At 41.5% G+C, this 23,255-nt stretch overlaps 1 protein-coding gene across 1 annotated transcript in view; it reads left to right on the top strand.

Annotated features, from left to right (window-relative positions):
- LIMCH1 (LIM and calponin homology domains 1) overlaps positions 1–23,255 on the top strand; it is a 175,217-nt gene that overhangs the window by 134,801 nt on the left and 17,161 nt on the right. Inside the window, exons 18-26 of the mRNA XM_077177579.1 lie at positions 2,462–2,616; positions 2,806–3,205; positions 6,543–6,764; positions 16,178–16,271; positions 18,644–18,810; positions 19,470–19,575; positions 21,060–21,134; positions 21,824–21,852; positions 22,867–22,950. Coding sequence (XP_077033694.1) covers positions 2,462–2,616; positions 2,806–3,205; positions 6,543–6,764; positions 16,178–16,271; positions 18,644–18,810; positions 19,470–19,575; positions 21,060–21,134; positions 21,824–21,852; positions 22,867–22,950 — 1,332 coding nt within the window. The remainder of the gene's footprint in view (positions 1–2,461; positions 2,617–2,805; positions 3,206–6,542; positions 6,765–16,177; positions 16,272–18,643; positions 18,811–19,469; positions 19,576–21,059; positions 21,135–21,823; positions 21,853–22,866; positions 22,951–23,255) is intronic.

The raw sequence follows: 23,255 nt of genomic DNA, 5'->3' as shown, positions 1-23,255 counted from the left end.
AAGAAACTGTGATTAGGTAAAAAAATGGAAGAACAACTTCTAACTCCTGACTTCTCTAACTTTTCTAATTAGTCAATGACCAAAGTGACAAATACAAGACTAAGTAGGACAGGGAATAAATCGGTCAGCCTTTTCTTTAATAAATTTGCATAGATACAGAAAATGTTAATGTTTTCCATCTTGTCCAAGCAAACAAATACCACTTCATGTTAGGTACACCCTGCTTGGTTTTTAAGGCCTTTCCAAACCCTCTTTCCTTGATGTGTTTTGTTAAGCTGTCCAAGCATTTGGCAATGTCTGCAGTAAATTAGCAAGAACAGAAAAAAATTATCTGCAGGTAAGTTAGTATAAAGAGTTTTAGTTTCAATTCTGTTCATTCCTAATGACTGATTTTAAACAAGGAATTTGGGATATTTTTTAATTAAGAAAAAAACACTGAAAGCACAATAAAACATATCTGTTCAAGTATGGTAGTTTCTCATTACAAGGAAAGCTTCTGTGAAACACCTCAGAGAGGTCTTTGGTAGAAAATTTAAGGAAAAGTTAAAAACAAGTTGTATATACAGCTAAGAAGTGACTTTTTGTAGTAGAACAATGAAAGACATCAGCTGAAAGGTCTTTATGTATGGGAAGCTGTAATTTCCCAGCAGAGATAAGAATAAATCCAAAGGCATTCAAGAAGTTTGAAAACTCTGCTGTAGAATTGAAAATCCTCTGAGCTAATGTTCTTACATTTTCCAGGCCCTCAGCACCTTCTACCATGAACTGAAAGTTCTGAAGAGGCACTGAAAATGCCTTTATTAGAACATCCTCGGCATTCTGAGGGCTTTATAGAGACATGTGTCACGCTCTGATATTTTAGATGCCTATGCTATGAATTTGCCAACAATTAACAATTTTAAGGGGGTTTTAAATTATTGTTATTCTAAAGCATCAGAACTGGAAATGATAAACATGTCTGGTTTTTAATTATGAAAAGAGAAGGAGGGCTTATGTTAGAAAATTTGCTAATGAAAAACTAATTTCCAAACAATAGACAACAGTGGAAGTAGCTGAATAGGGAAATGCTTTGGTACTTCAATGAGAATAATTAGTAACTGAAGAAAATGATAGGCCTATGTTTCATGAAGGGGATTATGGACTGATATATGTAAGTCATGTGAAGAAGTACTTTAATGAACATTCCCTTTAGTGTAACATCAATAAATTGTGGTTTTAAGCTAAATTAAAAGTGATAATGTTTTTTCCTGATTTCCATAAAATAAATTATGCTTGCAGTACCTTCTGCTGTTTACCAATAAAAATTCAATTAAAATATTTGGGAAACCATGAAATTAATGAAATAGCCTTGAAATAGAATCTGTATGCCAATCTCCTGATGTGGAAAATTTAATGACAAATGTTCCCTTCCAGTTTAATGGGAAGTTATTTTTCTTTGCAGAACTTCTGCAATGGTTACTTTTTACATGTAAAATTTTGTTCCTTTGCTAGTTGGCTGCAAAGAAATTCTACAGTTTAGAAAACTTCTTTACTGTTATACTTGTACTTTGAGAAAGATCTTACTTCTGTATCCTCCAGGATTTGTGAATTCATAAAGGATGCAAGACATCTCAGGGGCCCATAACAGGTACCTCCTGTGACTCTCTGGTTTAGTGTCAGGCTAGTTTTTCAGAAAAGGCAGAGAACCAGATTCAGTCAATCTTCTGCACAATTTCAGGCAGGCAGATTCCAAAAAGACTGCAATTGTTACTTCAACAAGGATGTCTCTATATAGCTGGATACAAACCACAGGCTTTTTACTCTGTCATCTCTCACACCAGCCAGGTATGAGCCACATCAATCCCTAATCTCTCTTGCTCACATCTGGATCCAGAGTAATGCAGGGTGGCCATGATGAAGAATTTAAATTTGGATGCTGCACTGGATTTTTCTACCAAAAAACCCAACATCATGGGTCAACCATATTTGCATGTAGCTTAAGCATGGGCAAAGTTGGAACTATAAGCTCTCCAAGGCAGACAGTGCAGCTGTAGCTCATGGTGAAACAACATCCATTCCTTTAATGAACTCTTGCTTCCCATATGTCTGATTATTAAAATTCTTCACCAAACATAATTTTTTTACTTAATTTTCCTGGAGAATTGGATTTTGTCCCTAGTGTTGGCCAAGTGAAAATAAGTGTCCTGACTGGTCCTTTTAGGCCAAATTTCTTGCCAAAAGCAAGGTAAGCAGTGAAGCAATGAAATCTTTACTGTATCCTGCTATCAGCAGAAAATTCAGGCAACATCTTCATTTATGATCTCCTTTTGTCATTGAAATAAACAATGCTGCCTGCAGGTGATGGGAGCCTATTCCACAGGCAAGAACAAGTATTGCTACCGGCTGGCTGGGTTCATTGTTACTTGTGGCCACTTTTTATCTATTTGCAACTCTGCATTCAGGTGCTTTCCTTCTCTCACAGGATCTGGCTCGGTGGAAGAGTCGTCGAAGGAGTGCTTCACAGGATTTGATTAAAAAGGAAGCTGAGAGAAAGAAAATGGAGAGGTTATTGGCTGGAGAGGGAACGAATGAGCGCAGAAAAAGCATCAAAACCTACCGAGAAATCGTGGAGGAGAAGTACGTTGTTTTACTGGAGTGTAGTGGCATGTCTGAAAATGCTGTGTGCTCCACAGGTGATAGGTAACTGTGGGCAGCCATGCCTGCCGGCCTGAGTGAGGGAGAGGGGAGGATGTTGATGGAGCAGAGGAAATGGCTGTGATTTCCAATGTTAATGTGATGGTTTCTCTTGTGTTGTCTTCCTTGCAGAGAGAGAAGGGAGCGGGAGCTTCATGAGGCATACAAGAATGCGAAGACGCAGGAGGAGGCTGAGAGCATCCTCCAGCAGTACACTGAAAGATTCACTATCAGTGAAGCTGTCCTCGAGCGTTTGCAGATGCCAAAAATTCTAGAAAGAAGCCATTCAGTGGAACCAAATTCCCCACTGAAAGACCCAAATCCTCTGAGATATTTAAGGCAACAGTCACTTCCTGCTCCAAAATTCACTGCCACAATTGAAGCAACCATTGTTCCCACCACTGAACTAGAGCCCAGCAGTTCAACAGGACGCACATCTCCCAGCAAAAGTGTCTCCAAGGCTGTGCCTATGCTGACACCCAAGCCTTATTCACAACCCAAAAATACACAGGAAGTTTTAAAGAACTTCAAGGTAGGATGCATCATGTGCCCCAAAGTCAACCAGGAGGAAAAGAGGTCTTGATTGAGTCATCCGAACATATAAATATTTAATGCAATTATGTAGAAAATGGTGGCACCCTTCTGATATTATAAAATTCAGCTTCATGCTCTGTGCTGCTTCTGGTTTAGTGGTTTCTTCATGTTTACCAGTCTTCTTAGAATCTTGACCTCTTCAGACTGAAATATTTGCACTGGTCATTTTAACTCAGGCTAAATTTGTTTGGGGAAAGGGGGAATTTAAGACAAAAGCAAGGTGTTTCCTCAGAAAGTTTTTAGAAAAGAGTATATGGTCATGTTTTTTGGTTTTGAACAAAATGGAAGGTGCAGAGAGTGTGCAGGCCCTGATTTTTGAAGCAAGACCTGAACTGACTTTTGTGTCAGGGGTCTGATTTTTGACATACCCAAACAAGTGTGTGCCTACTCCTTCAGAGCCAAGAGCCAGCTTGCCCAAAGATATGCTCTGTCTTAAACATGCTTCTCACCAAGGATGAATGGGGAAATCAGCTTCACAGGCATAAAGAGAGGATCTAGGTTGTGCATGGAGGTTCAGTGAAGCAGGTTGATTCTGGGGTAGCAGAGTAACTAGAGATTGATGGTGAGAGAGGGAGAGTGGCTCCATTGGATCTCAAGAACCATGCAAAGACTATGGGAGTAAAAGAAGTAAGAGAACTTGGATGAAAGCAGGGCTGCTGGAATAAGTCACCTATGATTTGTGGGAGAAGAATAGGAAACAATATTCTGAAGCCAGAATATGAAATCTGAGGAGTCTATCTTTTGACTGGGTGGTTGTGGAGAATGAGAGTAAGATACTGAACCAATGATGGAAAAAGCAAAGAACTGGGTTATATTAAAAAGGACAGACCAGAATAAGTCAAGCTTGAAAACACCTGCTGTTCACAGCCTGTACCAAAACTGGAGCTTGCCCAAGTCTCATAGTAGTCATGTTGTGAACAGTGTGAAGCCTATTGGCATGGGTGCCCCCAGTCTATAGAGTTTGGGTTCCCTTCTGTCTGCCATTGCTCATAGAATTTGGGTTCCCTTCTGTCTGCTGTTGCTCATACTTTGCAAGTGGCATTCAAAGGTCCCTGAAGCCCTGTTGATATCCCAGTAGCATGCTACCATGTATATTCAGGCTGTTTACTTTCTAAAAAATAAGTCAGCTCTTTGTAGCTAGTGAAAAAAGTATGCTGTGATGTATAATTTATTGAAGTCTGTCCCAGCTCTTGTGGAAACCACACCCCACCATGCTTCCTAGTTGAAATAAGAAACTGATAAAATTCCTGTTTCTCCTATACCCTGGTTGGTATGCCCTGAGTTTACTTTTTAGATATCAGTGAATCATGGATCTTTGGTTTTTTTCTGATCCTTGCCACTTTTTTCATCAGGGGACCAGATATGTGTGTGTATCACCATAATGTTATTGCATATATAATTCACATATGCGAGAAGAAACTAACTCATGAAGGCTCCTACGCCTCATGAGCCACCACAAAAAATCTGTTTGAATCTCGTTCACATGATGTGAAAAAATGTGATTTGTCTCAGTAGGAATTATTCCCTAGCACATGTAAGTTGTAGCATTATTTTCCCTTGAAACACCAGCCAGTCAATGATTCTTGGTTCTGGTGACAATGTGTTGACTTCCTCCAGATCAGAAGGAAAGGAGTATGTTTGTTTAACTCTTCAGCCAGGGCATCTGTTCTGTTCATCCGAACGTTTGGTTTTCCTCCTTAACATAAATAGAGAAATGTCTTAGTCTAAACAGAGACTGAAATGGATGGTGCAGCCTGCCAGTGTTTTCCTGGACTTTTTATTTTTGAGATGTTTCATAACCTGCCTCTCTAGTAGATCATCCAGCACACAGACCCAGAAGACTTGGGGCTCAGATCCTGCTCACACTTGTGTTTGGAAATAAACCCAAAGAGTGGTACTGCGTTAAATGGATGATGTCAGTGTAGAAAGGGAGGGAACATTTTCATCTGAAAAACACTCAGAAGGAGTGAAACAGGTGGTGGAGCTGATTGTGCAAGGGCTAACTGCCTCCACCTTCCTGCACATCTGGCAGAGCTAAGGATGCCTAGCACCTCAGAGATGGCCTCTTAGTTGATCATGCTCATAAAGAACAAGCCTCTGGATGCACGTGTACAAGAAATCAGTGGAAGGAGTTTGCCCTCAGCCTGCTACTGATGATATATTCTAAGTTGGAGTGCCACTCTTGAGGTATCCAAGCTGTTCACTCAGTAAGTAAGGAAGGATCTCTGTGCACAGAGTAGCAAAGCCCTCCTTACTCCTCATGCCTGCTGACAAGCCTGTAAACATCTGTGCTGTGGCCTGGCAGGAGCAATGTGGTGGTACTGAGACATGGTTCTCTCCTGGTCTCTCTCTACCCGGGGCCTCTTAAGGTGAAGGGCAGTGAGTTCTCTGTAGCAAGACTTCTCTTGTATGCTTCTACAAAGAGCCCTTCAAATTGAAGGGAGTCTTTACATGCCAACTCCATTCAGAAATCCCAGTGTAAAAGTGCCAAGAAGTTGTATCAATTCAGAGGAAGAAGCCAAATCATATTTTGTACTTTCTTCTTTGCTTAAAGGTTCCTTAGTGGGAATATATGGCCACCAAGGAGCTAGCTTGGCCCTGAGAAAAAGGTAGTTAAACTGTTTCCATACTCTCCTTTTCAAGTAGGTTGCCTAAAGTAATTTTTTGGGAAAGCACCTATGTATTTGATTGCCTTATGGAGAGGGTGGAATGGCCAGTTTTATTTGCTGGTGCCTTGATTCCCTATTAGGAATAATAAAGAAACAAGTAGATGAACTCTGCTGCTCCTGTCCCTTCAAAGTTCACATGACAGTGCTTCAAAAAAGTACAGACTGCTAATACTGGTGGTGAGGTCATTGAGGTACATAAGCAGTTCATCAGCATAATTAGTCCTGGAGAACCTGCTTAGCTCTTGCATAAGGCAATGTAAAACCCAGCAGATTTGGTCTAAATGTAACATAAATATTGATTTTTTTAGACATCCTTTGATCTGTGATGCCCACAAAGGGTGTCTGTATGTTACAGGGAGAACGGAATGTGGGAAACCAGGAAATCCAGAAAAATTATTTCCTTGTGCCTGTGTTTTGTTTATGAACTCTCTAGGGTCACAGGGTTTTCTTCTGTTTTGGCCTGTTGAATGAAATATGTGCTTGGCTTCATCCCTCACTGATAACACAGACTGTGTTAATGATTGTAGTATCATGTTGAACTCCTAATTTCCTAAATTCCTTGGAATGCTACTTGTCTCAGCATATTTATTTAACTGTATTTTGCAGGTAGATGGAAAAGTCAGCATGAATGGAGAAAATGTCAACGGCACGGAAGAAAAGGATAAAGAATGTACAACAGTAATATTTACTCCTTCACCAACCAGATCTGTGAAATTTGATGGAGTAGCCAGAGGGGACAAGCCCCCGGAAGAGTTGAAGAAGGACCCCCCAAGTGTTGAGCTCAGTTTACAGAGGCCTGCCACTCAGAGTGTGCACAAAGAGCCAACAGTAAGACCAACACGAACAAACCAGCCTTACTTTCTGTGCCAATTTTCTGTCTCATGATGTATTTAATCACTAACTAATGATACCCAAGTGCCTCTGTTTGCCTTATTGCAGAAGGGTGTGCCCAGACCAGGAAAAAACTATAAACGAAACCCCAAGTCCTTTGTAAATTAAAGGCTTCTTCCTTTTGTATGTGGGTAGAGAAATAGGAGGGTAAAATTAAAAAAACTTTTTGCAGCCACTGGGGGGAGGGATTTTGGAGGTTTTTTTCTTTTGTCTTTTTCATTTTTGTTGTTGTTTTGGGCTTTATTTTCCAGATGCCATGCAGCTGATAAGCATGCTTTAAATGTGCTGGGCCAGGGAGAAATTGTTTCAGTGTCCCAGCCGTTGTGCAGGTTTATTCAGCGCTTCTCCTAATGTAAGCTGATTAGATCAGCAACATAATTGGACTGTGTGAGCCATTATAATTAGTCTCAGTTTTCAGTTTTGAAAAGAGGATGTGGATGTGCTGGCAGTTCTGAACATTTGGTTTTCATTCCTCTCTCAGAAACATTAGAAAAGGGGATAAGCTATTGAAATGCTCAGAGGGGCCAACATGCTTCTTGACTGTCTTATCAGAGAAACAAATTAATTTTACCTTTTCATCTTTCTCTCCCCCTCTTCCCCAGAGAAAAAGGCAGGAGTAAAACTAGAGCATATCTCAGCAGGCATCTAGATGCTACAAAACTGTAATAAAAGTAGATAGTAAAAACAAAATGAGAAATAAGGAGAGGATTGCAAAGAGACCATGTAAAAGGGCTGCAAGCAAGTGACAGCAGAGGGAATTCTCACAATTTCTTTCCTGTGTAACAACAAAGAGAATTGGAGATGTGGTGAGAGTTGGAGTATGATAATTTTTTCTTTCATCTCAGATTTCATCCAAGCATTGGGCAGATAGATAACAGGGAGCAGGCGGGGATCTGTCCTGGGGCATGATGGCTCATTCATGAGAAAGGGTTTGTGTTTTACTCCCCTGCCTAATGCCAGTCTCTAGCTATGGACAACCAAATCATGGAGCCTGCAGCAATGATGGGAACTGAAGTGTGCCATGAGCACAGATTTAATTCTGTCGAGGGAGCTGGTATTGAGTCAAAAGTGAGTGATTTGCAGGGGAGGGGAGGGCAGGACTGAGGCTGTTCCTGTCACAACAGTTTGGCTGTGATGGAAAAGACAGGTAAGCATTGCATCTGATACAGGAGAGCAGGTAATGGGAGTGTTTGAGAATAGAGAAGAACCTCAGCTTGCTGGAGATTAGAAGCTCAATGACAATCTGAAAAGCAGTGAAGTGAAATTATTAAAGTCTCCTTTTTAAGGATTTTCAGGCATAGTTAGAGTTATGAGGAAACTCAGCAGCAGAAGTCACTGTTAGTTCTTGAGTGTGGTTGTATCTTTTGATGTCCTATCATCCTCCCCTTTCTACAGCTTTGAGGATGATATGGCCAGCTGAATACAAATTTTTCTGTGTCTGGTTTCTCCTTCCAATTCTTAGCTCTTGTGGTCTTACCAGCAAAGGCAGCAGAAGAGTTTGACTCCTCAGATTCCTTGTGACTCTTGACATTTACAGAATAATTCCTGGTTCGTCAGCTTGAATGCACTTAATGATGAAGCCTACAAGAGAGAATGAGTGTGCACCAAAATGGTGCTAGTGATAGAGTGACCATGCTGTAACTACAAATTTTATATCACTAGCCTCACAATTCTATCAGCAATGTGACTGGGTAGTGCAAATCATTGTAATTACTCCTGGCACTTCAGCTTTCAGCAAAGGTATGTGTATTAAGCATGTCAGGGACAGAGGAAGGAGAGCAGACTGCTTTGAGGAGGATCTTCTGTGGGAAGACAGGTGGAATGCACTGAATGTGATAAGAGAGAAGACAAGGAAATCTGCCTGTGGCTGGAAGGGAATTTGCCAGCCTAAAATAAGATTTCAGGTTCTGTTTATTCTGGATGTTTACTTCTCTTTACCCAGATGCTTCTTTTTAATTTTACAGGTCTCCATGCCTCAGCCTAAGGCATGGGTAGCAACTTAGCTATTAAGCATACAGGAGAGCCTTGGTTTGTTGATGGAAAGGGCTTAGATACAAGTTTACAGAGATGGGGACATGGTACTGATGTATGGCTTCTCCACTGTGGGTCTTGGGACACAGACAAGCACTGCTATAGACACCTTGATATGGATGTGATTGGTCTGGGGCCTTATCTGCAAGGACTGGGCAGCTGCACTGGACTCACTTCACTCAGCCTTCTCCCTGTACTTATTTTACTTTGGACTTTGGACAGCTAACACAACCATGTCAGCCTCATCTGCAGACCCTGAAAGGCTAAACTGCTCTCTGAAGGATATAACTCCTCCTGGAATCCAGATTAGGAAAGATAAGATCCTTCTGGGCTTGTTCCACTCCCTGTAAAACGAGACCTCTTGATCAGTAGGATACTGCATCTAGCTGTCACTGTCAGCATTCCAGAAGGGGAAAAGAGGTTTGATGTTTGCTCCAGGGATGGAACTTCCAAGCTACACATTCTTAGAAGTAAGAAAACCTTCTGAAAGCCTCCAGTGTCACCTCCCATAAGGAGAAGACAGGGCTGTAGGTTTTCTCTGATGCTTAACCCTTCTGACATTCCAGAAGAGGAAGAGAAAATGACAGAAACAGGCGTAGAAAAGCAGCTGAGATGAAGAAGAGCTGTTTAGAGTGGAAGAAATTACTGAAGCTCTTTTGCCTTGAGAAAACCGCTTCAAATTAAGCATATTTTCAAAGCCATTTTTAAACTTGCCTACACTGTGTTTATTTGTATATTTTATTGATTCAGTTCTTGTTAGCTATGTCCTTCCCAGGCTTTGAATAAGATTCACAAGCAATAGTTCTGTTAAGAAATGATGAGTCAGAGGTTTGTTTTTTTCCCCTCTAGTTGTTTGTAGATTTGGGTTGGTTTTGTGTTTTATTCATTCATTTTTTACTCCAAGTCTCTTTTGTGAAATATATATTTCTTTTCATATACACCTTACCTATGACACTCCTGTCCTCTCCTTCTGATCCTCTTCCTGTTCTTTACATTCCCCTTCCTCCTCCTCCTCCATCCCTTGTAGGGCTGCTCCCCTGCTGTTTCAGTTCATTTGTCAAAGGGACTAGTTCTGTCTTCTCTCAGCCTGGCAGGCTTCCCTTTGAAGTCCCTTCTGTAGTCCCAGTTTGCATCTGTCTGGCTGCCCTCAGGCATTGTCTGCAACAGGGGAAGATGCAGTGCAACTGTACTCCAACAGTGCTTTTGGCCTGAAGTTTATTTAAGGTCCACCACTTAAAACACTAACACTATTGAGGCTTTTGGGGAGCTAGGGAAGTGCAGAGATCATTTCCTCTGAGTGAGACCTCAGTGTCAGTTGTCTTTTTGAGAAGGAGCCCATCTATATGTGAATCAAATAATGTTCATAACCAGAGACTAACTGGGGAACGTGTACATCCTGCCTGAATCTACTATGAAATGAGATGCAAAAACCTGCAGCAGGTGGGCAGGACAGTAAAGAAAAATATTATCAAAAAATGTACTTACATCTCTAAAGTATAGGTAGAGTATTAGGTAAAGTATAGGTAGTGTATAAGTGATTTTACAAGAGACCTTTGCTTAAAGTAGCTAATGAAATTTTGCCTATGATTAAAGTCTAAAAAAGGATAAACTTGACCTACAAACAGGAGGAAGATATCCCACTGGTGTTTGTGGAGCAATGTGGTGCTAAGAGGGGTGGTAGGTAAAGCATATCTATACCTCTCAATGCAGTTGGAAAAACTGGGGCACAGGCCCAAAGACTGATCAATCAGTGGCAATACCAGCAATAATGTGAAAATGATCTCCTCATCCTGGTCCTACCTGTCAGCCATTTAGGCTGTGTTTTCTTCACATTTTAAAGAATAGTGGTGGGCACTATGAGTGCTGAGAAGTTGTATCCGCTAGCTCTTTGAATCAAAAATTGGCAAAGTAAATATTTTGTTTTAGAATGGTGTTTGTGCAGATTTTAGTGTAGGGGAATTAATTTTTCAGTAAGTAAGTAACATCAATTTATTTTAACCAATCTTTATGCAAGCACATAGAAATTATTGGCTTCCTATAGCTCTAACTATAACTTTGCTCTGATCAACCAAAAAAATAAATATAGGCAGCAACCTAAAAAAGATCAGGGTGAAGTGGTGGTGGTGGTGGTGGTTGTGGGGAGAGACAGCTTTCTTTTAATTTTTCTGCAGCTAGCTTAAACTTGTCCATTTCTACTCACTGCATGTTTGGCACGAAATGCACTTGTTTTCTATATCCAAGTAACACTCTGCTTCATGTTGAAAAATTCACTGATTGAACTGAGATTAAAGTATAAGCTTTCTTGTGGTTGAGGATTGTTGGCCAAGCTACAGGAGAGCAGGGCTGAAATCCTGGTTTGCACGTATCCGGTAAGACAAGTCTTTGTTCTTTGATTCATTATGAGATACACTCGTAGAGTAAGCCTGTCTGTTCCAGATTGACAGCTTTGCCTTGAACCACACATGAAAAGATGCATGGAGGGCTGGACTACCTGAAGGGAAAAAGGTGTAGGATGAGAAGTGCAAGCAGCAAAGCATCAAAGCAGCTAGAAGGGAATTCTGCTCAGCATTTGGTTATGAGCGTAACCTGCCTGTCTCCTGTCCTTCAGACAGCCATGTACTTTTCACTGTCTGTCAGAAGTGAAAGAAGCTAATTTTACACCCCAATTGAACAGTAATAGCTCTAATGACTATCAGGAATACTTCACACTTTCTTGCAACATTTTCAAGACTTCTCTGTCGGTTACTGATTACCCTGATCTTTTGTTGTAAATAGCTGGCCTGAATATAGCATTATGTAGCTGGCAGATGACATAACCTGCTGAAGCAGTGTTTTGGCTGTAGTACTATATCTGGCATAGCATGCAAGAAACTAAGCTGTGGCAGCCCAAGGTTGTGCCATCATTACCACTCACATCAGCTGCCAACATTAATTTTGATGAGGAAATCTTTGTATGAAACTTTTGAAGTCGTAATATGTGTAGAATTCGAATCACAGAAGTTTTGTGATTTATCAGACAATTTCTACATGTGGCTATTGATGTTGCAACCAATTTCATTCCTGAATGGTTTTACAGGATTTCAATTGTAGTTTTAACCTGATTCTGTCTAATATCTCTGCATTCTCACTGGTTCTAGACAGCTTGTTTTGTCACGCTTTCATATAAAATACAATAACAATATTTCACATGATTTTGTGTGCAAGCAGTGTTAACTGAGCTATGTTTCGATTTAATTTACAAGAAGAATTAATAAAGTTCTACTGTAACTTCCTTTGGAGTTTGTATTCTTGTAGAAGTTGTGATACTTTGTGTGCTAGGTATTTCTGGTTATTGTATTTTTAGGGTTTTATTAAGGGTGTAAAGTTCTGCCACAGCAGTAGCCAACATGGCCATTTCTGGCTTGTATAATCTTAATCAAAGAAATACTTGGACTGATACCCTAGTTCATGTGATTAAAATCCTGTCTCTCACAAACTGAACTAATTAATTTTCATGCCTAATAGGTGTTTGGTAACACTATATGCTTGTGCTTGTGTCTTTGTTAAATGGATATTTTGTTTAGCAGAACACAGGTGTTGCTTTGTCCTCTGTACTGATGTGCTCATAACCACAGCTGCCATCACAGTATTTAACTTTCCATCATGAATTAAGGCTAAGTCGTAATTGGGGAAGCTTACTTTAACTCCATCCAGATGCATGGGGTAATAAAAACACTCATCCAAGTAGATTCAAGTAGACAGCCTTCTTCAGGATATGGAAGTTTTAATAGGACTGTCTCGACACCAGGCTGATGTGTGGGCAGAGATAATCAGAGCCCCCACGCACTGAGGTTTTCCTTACTCCTCTTGAAGGCTTCATTGCCTGTGGTGGTGTTGTGTGACCTTCCCCCAGGCACCTCAGCAGAGCCTGTGTTTGGAATGGCTCTGTTGCCCTGCAGAAAGAGATCTCTGCCCACACAAACACAAATGACAGAAGGGTGCTGAGAGGCTGCATCAGTCCTTCATCCCAAGGCATGAGAGCTCCACACACAACTGAAGCACCTCAGAAATGTCACTCACTAGGTTACTGAGTCTTTAGTCAAAATACAGTCCTCCTAGGTGTAATGAAATGTTTGTACACCTATTTTTTGTGTTCTGTGATAACATCATCATTTCATTACAAATATTTATGAAATGTGAAGCATGATAGTCTGTGGTAAAAAAGAGATTTTACCAATTGTATCAGCACAAGAATTTTCTTAAGTATATCATATGCCTGTGGATAAAATACTAGATAATACTACATTAATTTGGTGTTATAAATAGAATTAAATTTAGTGGAAATAAGAGAGTTCCCCAGTGAAGTTGACTTAATTTTTTTATAAATTAGTTATTAATCAGTTTTATATTTTTAGCTGTATGTCACCACTATTTAATTGCTCAGCAGAGGGAGGAGAAAAAGTCAAGTCTCGTGAGCAGGAACAGAACTTCTGCAGCATGCCATTGGAAAGTCAGTTTTCCTGCAGCAAGTAGTAGCTCTTTTTTTCTATAAATAACATTTATGTCTGTACCTCGTTCAACCTCCTGGATATAGGTTATGGGCAGGGTTAGTTATTGTGTTTGTGTGGGACAGCTGCACAACAGCACCAGCACCATGGCTGGGTTCCCGAGGTAACTCCAGACCCAGAGGTGACACGGGGGCATCGTGTCTGTGCATCATGCATCACTGAGCATTCCCTGAGCAACAGTGAATTTTAGCCCCTCTGAGATGCCATTGTGGCTGTGCTCTTTCTTCAGCATCAGCTGACATCAGTAATTGGCTTTTTTCGTAGTTTAACACTTTTTGTATTGGCTCTGGGAATATGACAGTTTATAGCTTTAAAGCCTCTGAAGTTGAAATTAAAGATGAATGTATTTATTTATTTTATTTTTTTTCAATCTGAACAGCTCCTTTTTGAGAGTGAAGGGTGAATTCCATTGTTTTGCCAAAAATATTATCAATCTAAATACCAATAATTGAAATCTACAACAATTTCTTTGGGAGGCTTATGGTTTGGAGCAGTGAGTGTGGAGCCTCTTGCTTTTCCATGTGAAAACTACCTTGTTTAGGGCAAATCCTGAGCTCTCAATAATAGCTATTTGTTTAGGTTTAACAGAGTTTTGTAGGTTGTAGAATGACATAGTAATTCAGGTTGTAGGTCTCTAACTGAACCTGCTGCTCAAAACGGATGTGAGATCAGAACAGGTTGCTAAGGGCTTGATCATTCAAATCTTGAAAACTTCTGAGTCCAGAGATGGCACAACCTATCTGGCTAGCCTGTCCTCATACAGAAAAGAAATACTTATTTCTGCTTTAAGCAAGGTTGGCAAGGATTTCCTGTAGCTTCTCCCCTGGCCACTGTTGAATCAGGAGCCAGAACTGAGGCTGAAGAGGAAATTTTCTTTAGTTGCAGTAGAATTCTGCTGGGTCTTTTGCGATGAAAACTCTCAGTGACGCACCAGGCTGGCATGCAGAAGAACTGGGGGATAGAGAGGTGGGTTATATGACAGGAATGAGCAACTAAGCGGCAAGAGATAAACCTCTGGGCACAGCACTTGCAGTCTTTGGAGCATTTCTCTGGGGCTGTTTTAGCCTGTGCCTCATTTCCAGTGACCTGGGAGTATGTGAGACATGGAGGGAGAGGTCTGTGCTTTCCTCACTCTTGGTATAGATGCATTCACAGGTGGACACGGTAGGAAGTCCTGAAACTTTCCATGTTACCTTTTTGGAGACTCTGTTTCACTTTCTGCCTCGTCCAGTTCAAGAACTGCTTTTAGGCAGGTGGGAGATGTGTCTCCATGTCTTGCCTGGGGCAGAGGCTGAGGGTGGCAGAGGTGAGGGTGCCTGGAAGGTGGTGGCAGTGATGAGGATGGCAGCCAGCCAGCCCCAGCCGGCGCTGCCTCCTCGAGAGAGTCGTGGCTGTGATCTGGTGCCTGTTGTGCTGAGAGGTGGCAGCACAGCCCTTGAGCTGCAGGACCCTTCCCTTGTTCCCAGCACTGCTGGCTGCCTGCTGGGCTTGCCTGGGTCACTGGCCCTGGCCATGGCCCCACACCAGATGCACCTTTTTCTTGCAGGGCATCTTCCTAGACCTGTTCCTGCCCCTCTTGAGAGCATGTCTCCCTCCAGAGAGGAGATGAGGCAGGGATTCACAAGCTTTGCCAGCAGTAAAGTTCCCTGGAGCTTTGTGGCGTGTCCACAGGTGTTGACATCCTGTTGGCATTGCCAGCAGATGTCTCCAATTATGGACCTGTGAGAGCCCAGGCCTGTTTTTCATGGGGCATGTTCAGATAAGGGGCCATAGGCTCATGAGGGCCTGCAGGGGTAGGAAACAGGATCCATATATAAGGTGAGGGTTGATTCCTGCCTGCAGAAAAGAGGAAACTTGATCAGATTTCCTCCTTTGCAGCTGTTAAGAAGATGGAGGAGTGGGAGGAGGACAGGAAAGAGAGTATACAATAGGCTACTTCTGAAATATGTTACTTTTTATTTCAAAAATTAGTCTGCATTTTTTATTTTTCTCCATTGAATGTGCCATTTTCTAGGTCTTGGATGCATTAGAAGCACAAGCCATTGGCAGTGGCTGATAGCTCTGCTGCAGATTTTTCTTGATTTGCCTGGAAAAGCAGACATATGGTGGAAGCTGCTGAATAGATCAGCTGAAGTGTTACCCTTGTTTTGAGGTGCAGTTTTAACTCTGCAACAGCCCTGTCCAGATCAGGAAGCTTGCTTTTCAAAGGCATTTGAATTATTGGCTTGATATGGTCTCACCATATTTTTTCAGTCCTCTCTTAATAGTGTTTCAAGTATTTCATTACCTTTAATACAAACTCTGGCTTTTCCCTTCAGATAACAGATTGTTTAGACAACCGTGAAATAAAGGAAGTATTTCATTACTTTGCCACTTTCCAAACCCTAGTATGTGCTATCTGTTCACTAATGCATACATTTGTGTGTTATTCTGGAAAGGGAAGCTAGGGGTGAAATGTGTGCTTATCTCCAGCTAACACAATCCAAGATATCCTACAGTTTTAAAAGCTTGTAGGAGCTATTCCAAACCAACCACATTAATGGCTGATGATGAGGGACTTGAAAAGGAGATTAAAGCACAGCCATTCAATACCAGAATGGGCACATATTGCTCTGAAACATTCTCCCCAGCGCCCTGCTGAGCTCCACACTGATGGTGTGTTCCACTGTGTGGTTCAAACACACTACAAAGGAGCAGCAAGCACTGCCTTGATGTACAGGCACATACTTTTATTTCCACTGTATTCACTCCATGCTGTGTTCCTGTCTCCAGGCCTCCCCAGTGGAACTGGATGGAGCTGACAGCCTGCAAGCCGAGCCCAGCCCCAGCAGTGTGACACCTGCCTCCCCGGAGTGCCCATCCCCAGGTGGGTGCCTGTCCCCAGGTGGGTGTGCTGCTGTCCTCACCCCTGTCCCCAGGTGGGTGTGCTGCTGTCCTCACCTTGCCCTTGCCCTTCCTCACTTATGGGCCCAGGTTGAAGCCCACCTTTTGGCAGGAATCTGCTAGGAGGATCACCAGCAGCACCAACAGGGCTCATTAGAAAATGCTGCAAATGTCAGTAGTCTTGACACAAAATGAAATTGTGTGCTGTCAGAACAGTCATTCACTGTAGCAGCCTCCCAAGGGATGTGTTAGAGCCCCTGTGACAGGAGGTTTTTTTCAGGTGCAGCTGAACAGGGTGCTAAGGAATCTCCTCTAGGCTCCCTTTCCCACAAAAGCTGGGACTAGATGGTCTGTTGAGGTCCTTTCCAGTCTGGGCTGTTCTGTCATTCTGTGGTTGAAGTTATACACCTGAGTTGTCCACTTGGCCATCTGTGCACCTGAAAAACCAGTGCCACAGCATGCTGTAGCCAGAAAGCAACAAGGGCAGAAGATACCAGTCAGTAATAGTTTCTGTTAGACACATTTTTTCCCCCAAGACATTAAGGAATGGGGAGAAAGAGTAAGAAGGGGCACTTCAGTCCCCATAGGGGCTTTAAATGGGCAGTATTGTGCAGACCTCTAATTTTCTGCCTTAAAGCCTTTATGCATGATTCCTAATCTGAGGAAAGGAATTTGCTGGTAGAATTTTAAGCTGTTTTCCTCGAAAGCGTAAAACATTGTCTTTGAGTAGGCACTTTATTTGTTGTATACTATTATACTAAGTTCATGGTATTTTTTTGTTGGTCATTTTTTTAAATATGTCTATTAAAGTGTAGATTGGTATGGGTAAGTAAAAAGTACTATGTCTAGTAGGTGTTTAAATGAGATCTTTGGCTGCACTTGGTATGTAAAAATAATGCTCCTATTTGTTGGGGATAAATGTGACTTAAACAATTGAGCTTTGCCCTCAAACATCAGTGAGGTACCATTCCCCAAAGATTAGAAGCACATGGGCTGTTAGCAAGGGCTCATTAGCTGCCTTAATTACTTTGGCTCCTAGATGCCAAAGTACATCGTTTAACAAATTTGAATTGCATCTGGCAGGTAATGTAGAAGGTGCAATCTTGTAATGAAATGACCAAATTCTCCTCTAAAAGTCAACAGTGATGAGCTGGTGCTGTCTACAAATCACAAAGCCATCATCTCCCCAGCTGTCAGAAATGCTAAACCTTAAGTACTGACAGCAAATTTTAATATTGTCTGAAGGAAAACTGACATAGCATTGCAAAAATCAAAATTATAAAGTAACATGGAGTTTTCATTAATGTCTGCTTTGGAGGAATGGATGGGGTCCAAACTGTGTGAACTTCTTGTAACCAACCTCCTCTGCTGTTCAGTACAAGCCAAACACTTCCATGCTGTGGCCCCTCTGCCTCTAATGGTGGGGGAACAGCTCCAGAGGAGGGTGCATCTGCCTTGGCAGCAGCAGCTCTTGTCTCTGCTGTGTCCATGTTCTTAGTGGAGTTGTGAGCTGCATCTCTTTCTTAGCTTACTCTCCCAGCCTGTCAAAGAGGTATTCAGAAGCTGCCAGTGCTGCTGTGGTTGGAAAGGGGACAGGATCTGAAGTTTCTCCTTGAGGAGGTTGGAGAGATGTCTGGGTGCTTTTTCAGTGCCTGAGGTGCTGGTGGCTGCTCTGCTTCCAGTGGTGGTATCAGCTCTCAGCAGTTCACCTGTCACAGCTGTACACCTGTGGGCTTCTAGGCTCTTCTCCAGGAAACCAGCATCAACTTGCTGGGTTTCTTTAAGAATTAGATGACAATTAAGTTATTCCAGTCCAAGGCTGCCTGTTAGCAGTTTGATTGTTGTCTGATGGTTAACTGATTGTCAGTGGAAGTGGTAGGTTTAGTGAAAATAGGCAAGCTGAAATATCCTCCAGTGCTGCCAGTGACACCATGTCATATAGCTACTTATCTCTGTAACATCTTAGGGTAGGATTCATCACATAACTTCAGTCAATAAATCTTAGCTCAGTATGCCCATTGTGGGTTACAGCTCATCTCAACCAGAGGAGGGCCTGAAATAAAAGTTTGTGTGACTCTTTCCCAAGGACTTTCTGTTTTTGTTGACCATGAAGGGATCAAGTCAAGTGTAAGCACATAAATTTTGATAGGTGAATTTCATTCTTTCAGTCTTGTCTTCTCTGAGGGTTTAATTTTTCCCGTGTTGAAGAAAAAAGTTTATTTTTTTCAAAACATCCAGTAAATGGGCTCACAGTACATCCAGTAAGAAACTGGATTGTAAGAAATAGGCATGTTTTATTTGAAAAAGTATCTTAACCTTGCAACATTATCTCTTATATGTGTGGATTTGGTTTAGATCAAAAGCAATTCAAGTCAACTGCAGCTTGTTCCAGCCCTGTTGTGAAGAGACTAGAATTTCTTCCCAGTCCTGTCTCTTCAGAGGAAACTTCTTCAAGCAAGAAAGATGTGAAGAAAGCTGAAATGGAGCAGCAGAAGGAAGCAGAGCTCCCTCCTATGCAGGAGGTATGTACAGGCAAGAAAAAGAGGGAGTGGGAAAAAAAAGAAAAAAGAAAGAAAAATATCTTAGACAGAAATGCTTATTGTGCAAATTGGTATTTTTCTCCATAAAATGTCACTTCACAAGTTCATTCAAAACATGACCGTGACAGATGGCTTCAGCTGCCAAATCATGTGGTCATCAGAGCTCCCCCTCAAAAGGAACTCCAGTGTCTGCTTGTAGTGTTTGAACCTGTTAACTGATGGGACTGGAAATGAGAACTTAACTTACAAACCCCAGTTCCCCACCTGTTGGGAGGGCAGAGTATCCAGGTGGTGCAGACAGTGGAGCTCATCCTCTTAGTCCTCTTGAAGTGCTGAACAGGTGCCCGTGGTGGCAAAGGTAGCAAGCAGCTGTGACCAAGCTGCTCTTCCAGGTAAGTTAGGTATTGGTTAGTCAGATGGTGTTCAAGGACTGATGTGCAGGGCAGTGGGAATATCAATAGGAAACAGCTACCAGCTACTTACAGGACTTCAATACTGCAACTCCCTGTTGTCATTCTGGAGATAGAGGCTTCATCTTTGATAATGTTGTTTCAGAAAATAAGTAGAAAGGGTTTGAGCTGACCTTTGATTGAACCTGTTGCTTTTTTAATGCTGTTTTCTGCTCCCAAATGTCTGAACAGGTGACTAAAGCAAAAGCCCTGGAAGAAAAGGGGAGTCTAGTGCTGCCATTTTTAAAGAAACTGCCTGAAACCAGCCAAGTTACTCTCCATAACTCTGGTCTACAAGGTGAGCAAAAAGCATTTGGAAAACTCAGCCAGACAGCAGCTGAATATGGGCATGTGGTGTTCAGGGAGAGGTGCCTAATCCATGACTTGGAAACTACCCTGTTTTGGTTTTGGAGCTAAAACAGTAATTTTCTACTTTCATTGACTGATATTGGTAGTGTGGCTTCTGTGATGAAAAGGATTCTTCTGGCTATTCCTCTTAAATACAACAGCAGAAATTTGACACAGCAGAGGGAGATCTCTATCTTGCATTTACCTGGCCTAGCACTAAAAGCTGTATTATGTCAATGAGTATTACATACTGCTGCTCACAGATGATAATGACTTAACAATTGGCTTTATCTCACAATAAAATTTTATGGAGATAAATTTTGCACTCAGCTGCCCTTGTGGAGCCCCTCTTCATAGATGAAAAATACACATATCTGACTACATCCTTGAATTTCACCACTGCCCAACACAAGTTCTTGCAATGCAGAACCTTTTTCCTTGCCTTCATGACAAATTTTTGCTTAAGACTGATAATGTTTAGTAGTTTGATTTTATATTTATTTTAAATATGCATATGTGTAGGTATTGTGGAAGAAAAAGAGAAAAATCAACTGAGGTTTTTTTCCCCATAAGAACTTCCTAGATTGTTAATCTATAGGTAATATATTGATTAGCCTAATGTTTTCAAGGTTAAAACTACTGAAGGTGATTCACTTTGAAAAAACTGAAGAGGGACTTTTTGCAAAGCCATGTAATGATAGGACAAGGAATAAAAACTTTAACCTGAAAGAGGGTAGATTTAGATTAGGTATTAGGAAGAAATTCTTTATGATGAGTTGCACAGAGAAGTTGGAAGCCTTCAAAGGTAGTCTGGATGAAGCTTTGAGCAATCTGATCCAGTGGAAACTGTCCCAGCCCCATAACAGGGGGAATTGAAACTAGATGATCTTTAAGTTCATTCCAACCCAAACCACTCTATGATTGTCTGAAAAGGAATGGAATTCTCACATGTTTCTAGTGGGTAAGTACTACCCAAGCAGACTTTGAGACCAATATCATGTTATGTTAAGCAAATCAAACCAAATAGCACATAAAAGGTTGTAGGTCTCTTGCCTTGTCAGTTTTCTGACTGGTGCTGAAACACTTGGCTGCACTCTAGTGTTCACAGCATATAGAGCTCTGGAAGGCTCACAAAATGCATTAAAACCTGTATCCACAATAGGAATGAATGCAAGCGCCATGCAAAGGCTCAAAAGGGTGCTGCCCTTGCATCAGTGTGCTTGAGCTCTCACGTGAGTTCAGGTGCCATGTTGCAAAAGTCGTATTTAAATACCCACAGTCCGTGTGATCTTCAGGTCCATGGTAAAGTAGCTGCCGTGGACCAAGGCAACTGCAGACAAATCCCTCTCGTGGCCAAGGTGGCTCAGGTCTGAGAGTCTGTCCTCACCTTTTCACCACGCTGTTTCTGTTTTGTCTCCGTGCCCTCGCCTGCAGAGCTGCCCCGCGGGGCCCTGGTTCCGCTTAGGGTCCGCAACCACTGGCGGCGCTCGCAGTTTTTCTCGCAGTCAGGTAAACGCGGCGCTGGGAGCAGCTCCAGCCCTTCTGTTCTCCAGCCACAGGTGTCTTCAGACACGGGGCTGGGCTGAAAGCTCGTCATCACTTGTTCTACCTCTTGCTTTCGTAGAAAATATCTATCCCTGCTGCACAGTTGACAAAGAGCTGTTGGGTTGCACATTGTTGCGATGCTCTGGCTTCAGGCACCCAAAAGAAATCCCTTGCCTATAAATACCTTTGTCTTAATTTCTTTTAATCAGTCTAATTTTCAAAGACATTTGGATAGAAAATGGCAATGGTTCTCTTCGTAACTGTGGCTCTTGAGTAGTGTAGTTCCATCCTTTTAGCATTGCTGTACTTTTTCCTTCCTTACACTGAATCATGAAGGGAAAAGTAGATCAAGGTAGGTAAGACTCGGTGTCTGAACACTGCTAACATCTGTGGCCAGAAGTAGATGGCATTAGCTAGTGGTAGAGTAGAACCTGATATTAGTTATTGTGCTCCTTTAAACCCAGATAAAAAGTAGTTTTGTTGGTGATGGGTATAATCTGGTTTTCTGATTTATTTGCTTGCAATTAGTCCTTGCATTTGGTTGTGGGAGTAAATAGGAAACTAACATACAGATATAATGTAGATTTATTCACAGGCTGAGGAAATTTTGCTATGCTAAATTTAATCTTTCCTTGTTCTGTTTTTTTTAATAGCTGATTCTGATACTGGTGATAAATCAAATGTGAGTACCTTTTTTGCATTATTATTTGGTTTAGTGATTTGTGTTTAGCAGAAATTATTTTTTATGCAAACTCTCTTGTAACATCCCTAAATCAGAATGAGAACTTTTTCTCATGGACATGTAAGAAGAAAAGTACAACCCAAATCAAGACATTGTCTGAATCTGGAATTCATGCATTCTTCTCTTATCTGGCGTTAGCTATACAGTATTTGGTTGCTGGAGCCACTAAAGCTTCAGAATCTCTAAATAAGATGTAATTCTAAATTATCCATTGTATTTTAATGCATAGAAATGAAAGGACTTCACAATTCTGCTGTTTCCTCAATGAAACAAAAAAACCCAACACACCAAAAATGCTACTCTGAAGTAGCATTCTGAATGGCAAACATTCACATTCTGTTTGTCATATAGAAATAGAAATAATCTCTTCCTATGAGATTCAAATACTATTTGTAGTGGAAAGGGATATGCCAGGAAGTATCTAAAGTTGCTCTTGATTATAAAGATTTTAAACATATCATGTGATAGGATCATTAGTGAAGCCTGAGGATTTATTAAATTATGAATAAAAATTCAAAGCAAGGCTATAGGCTGTTGTGCTGGCACACATAAAATGAGAGAGAATATTTTTTGCAACCTAAAATTACTTTTCATGTTGTAAAGAAGATTATAGAGAAGCAAAATATATATGTTCTTTAAATTTGAGTCCCTGGAGGTGACTCTGTTCAGTGATGCTTAGAGCTTTCTTTAAGACCTTTTTCCCCCCTTCAGTTGAAGTTTCCCAAGACTTTCTTTGCAAACCAAACAATTCCTTTATCATGTGCTACTAATGGGCAATCTCAAGTGTCACTGAAGCTAAGAATATTGTCTGCTAACTAAGAGAACCCTTATCTAGTTGCCAATTTTGCACTGTCACATCATTGGCAGGGTTTAATCAGGCCCAGTGCAGTTTTCTCTGGTAGCCATGTGAAGTGCAGTGTCACAGTCTAATAGCTTGGTTTTCCTTCACGTAAGCGTTTCAATTTCTGGTCCTGGGATCCAGAAGAAGAGCGCAAGCGCCAGGAAAGGTGGCAGCATGAGCAAGAACGCTTGCTTCAGGTAGGGAAGAAACTGTGTGTCTTCCACTGTGTAGTTCAGCTGTTGAATTGTCCCTTTGGACAAAAGTTGAGCATTTTGTGTTTTCCACATCCTCTGTGGATGCTTGAGCAAATTCTGTGGCAGTTGAGTGATAAATGAGTGCACACACACACACACACACACAAACGTTCCATGTGGTTTAGGCACTCTCATGTTTCCCTTACCCACTTCATGGAAAGACCAAAAGGACTTGGTCTTGCAATCCAGTGCACAATTAAACTGAATGTGTTGGTCCTCAATTATATTTAAATTATGCTGAACATAGA

Source organism: Agelaius phoeniceus, chromosome 4, assembly GCF_051311805.1.
Source record: "Agelaius phoeniceus isolate bAgePho1 chromosome 4, bAgePho1.hap1, whole genome shotgun sequence".
Classification (NCBI taxonomy): Eukaryota; Metazoa; Chordata; class Aves; order Passeriformes; family Icteridae; genus Agelaius; species Agelaius phoeniceus.
This window is presented reverse-complemented; position numbering and strand designations above follow the sequence as displayed.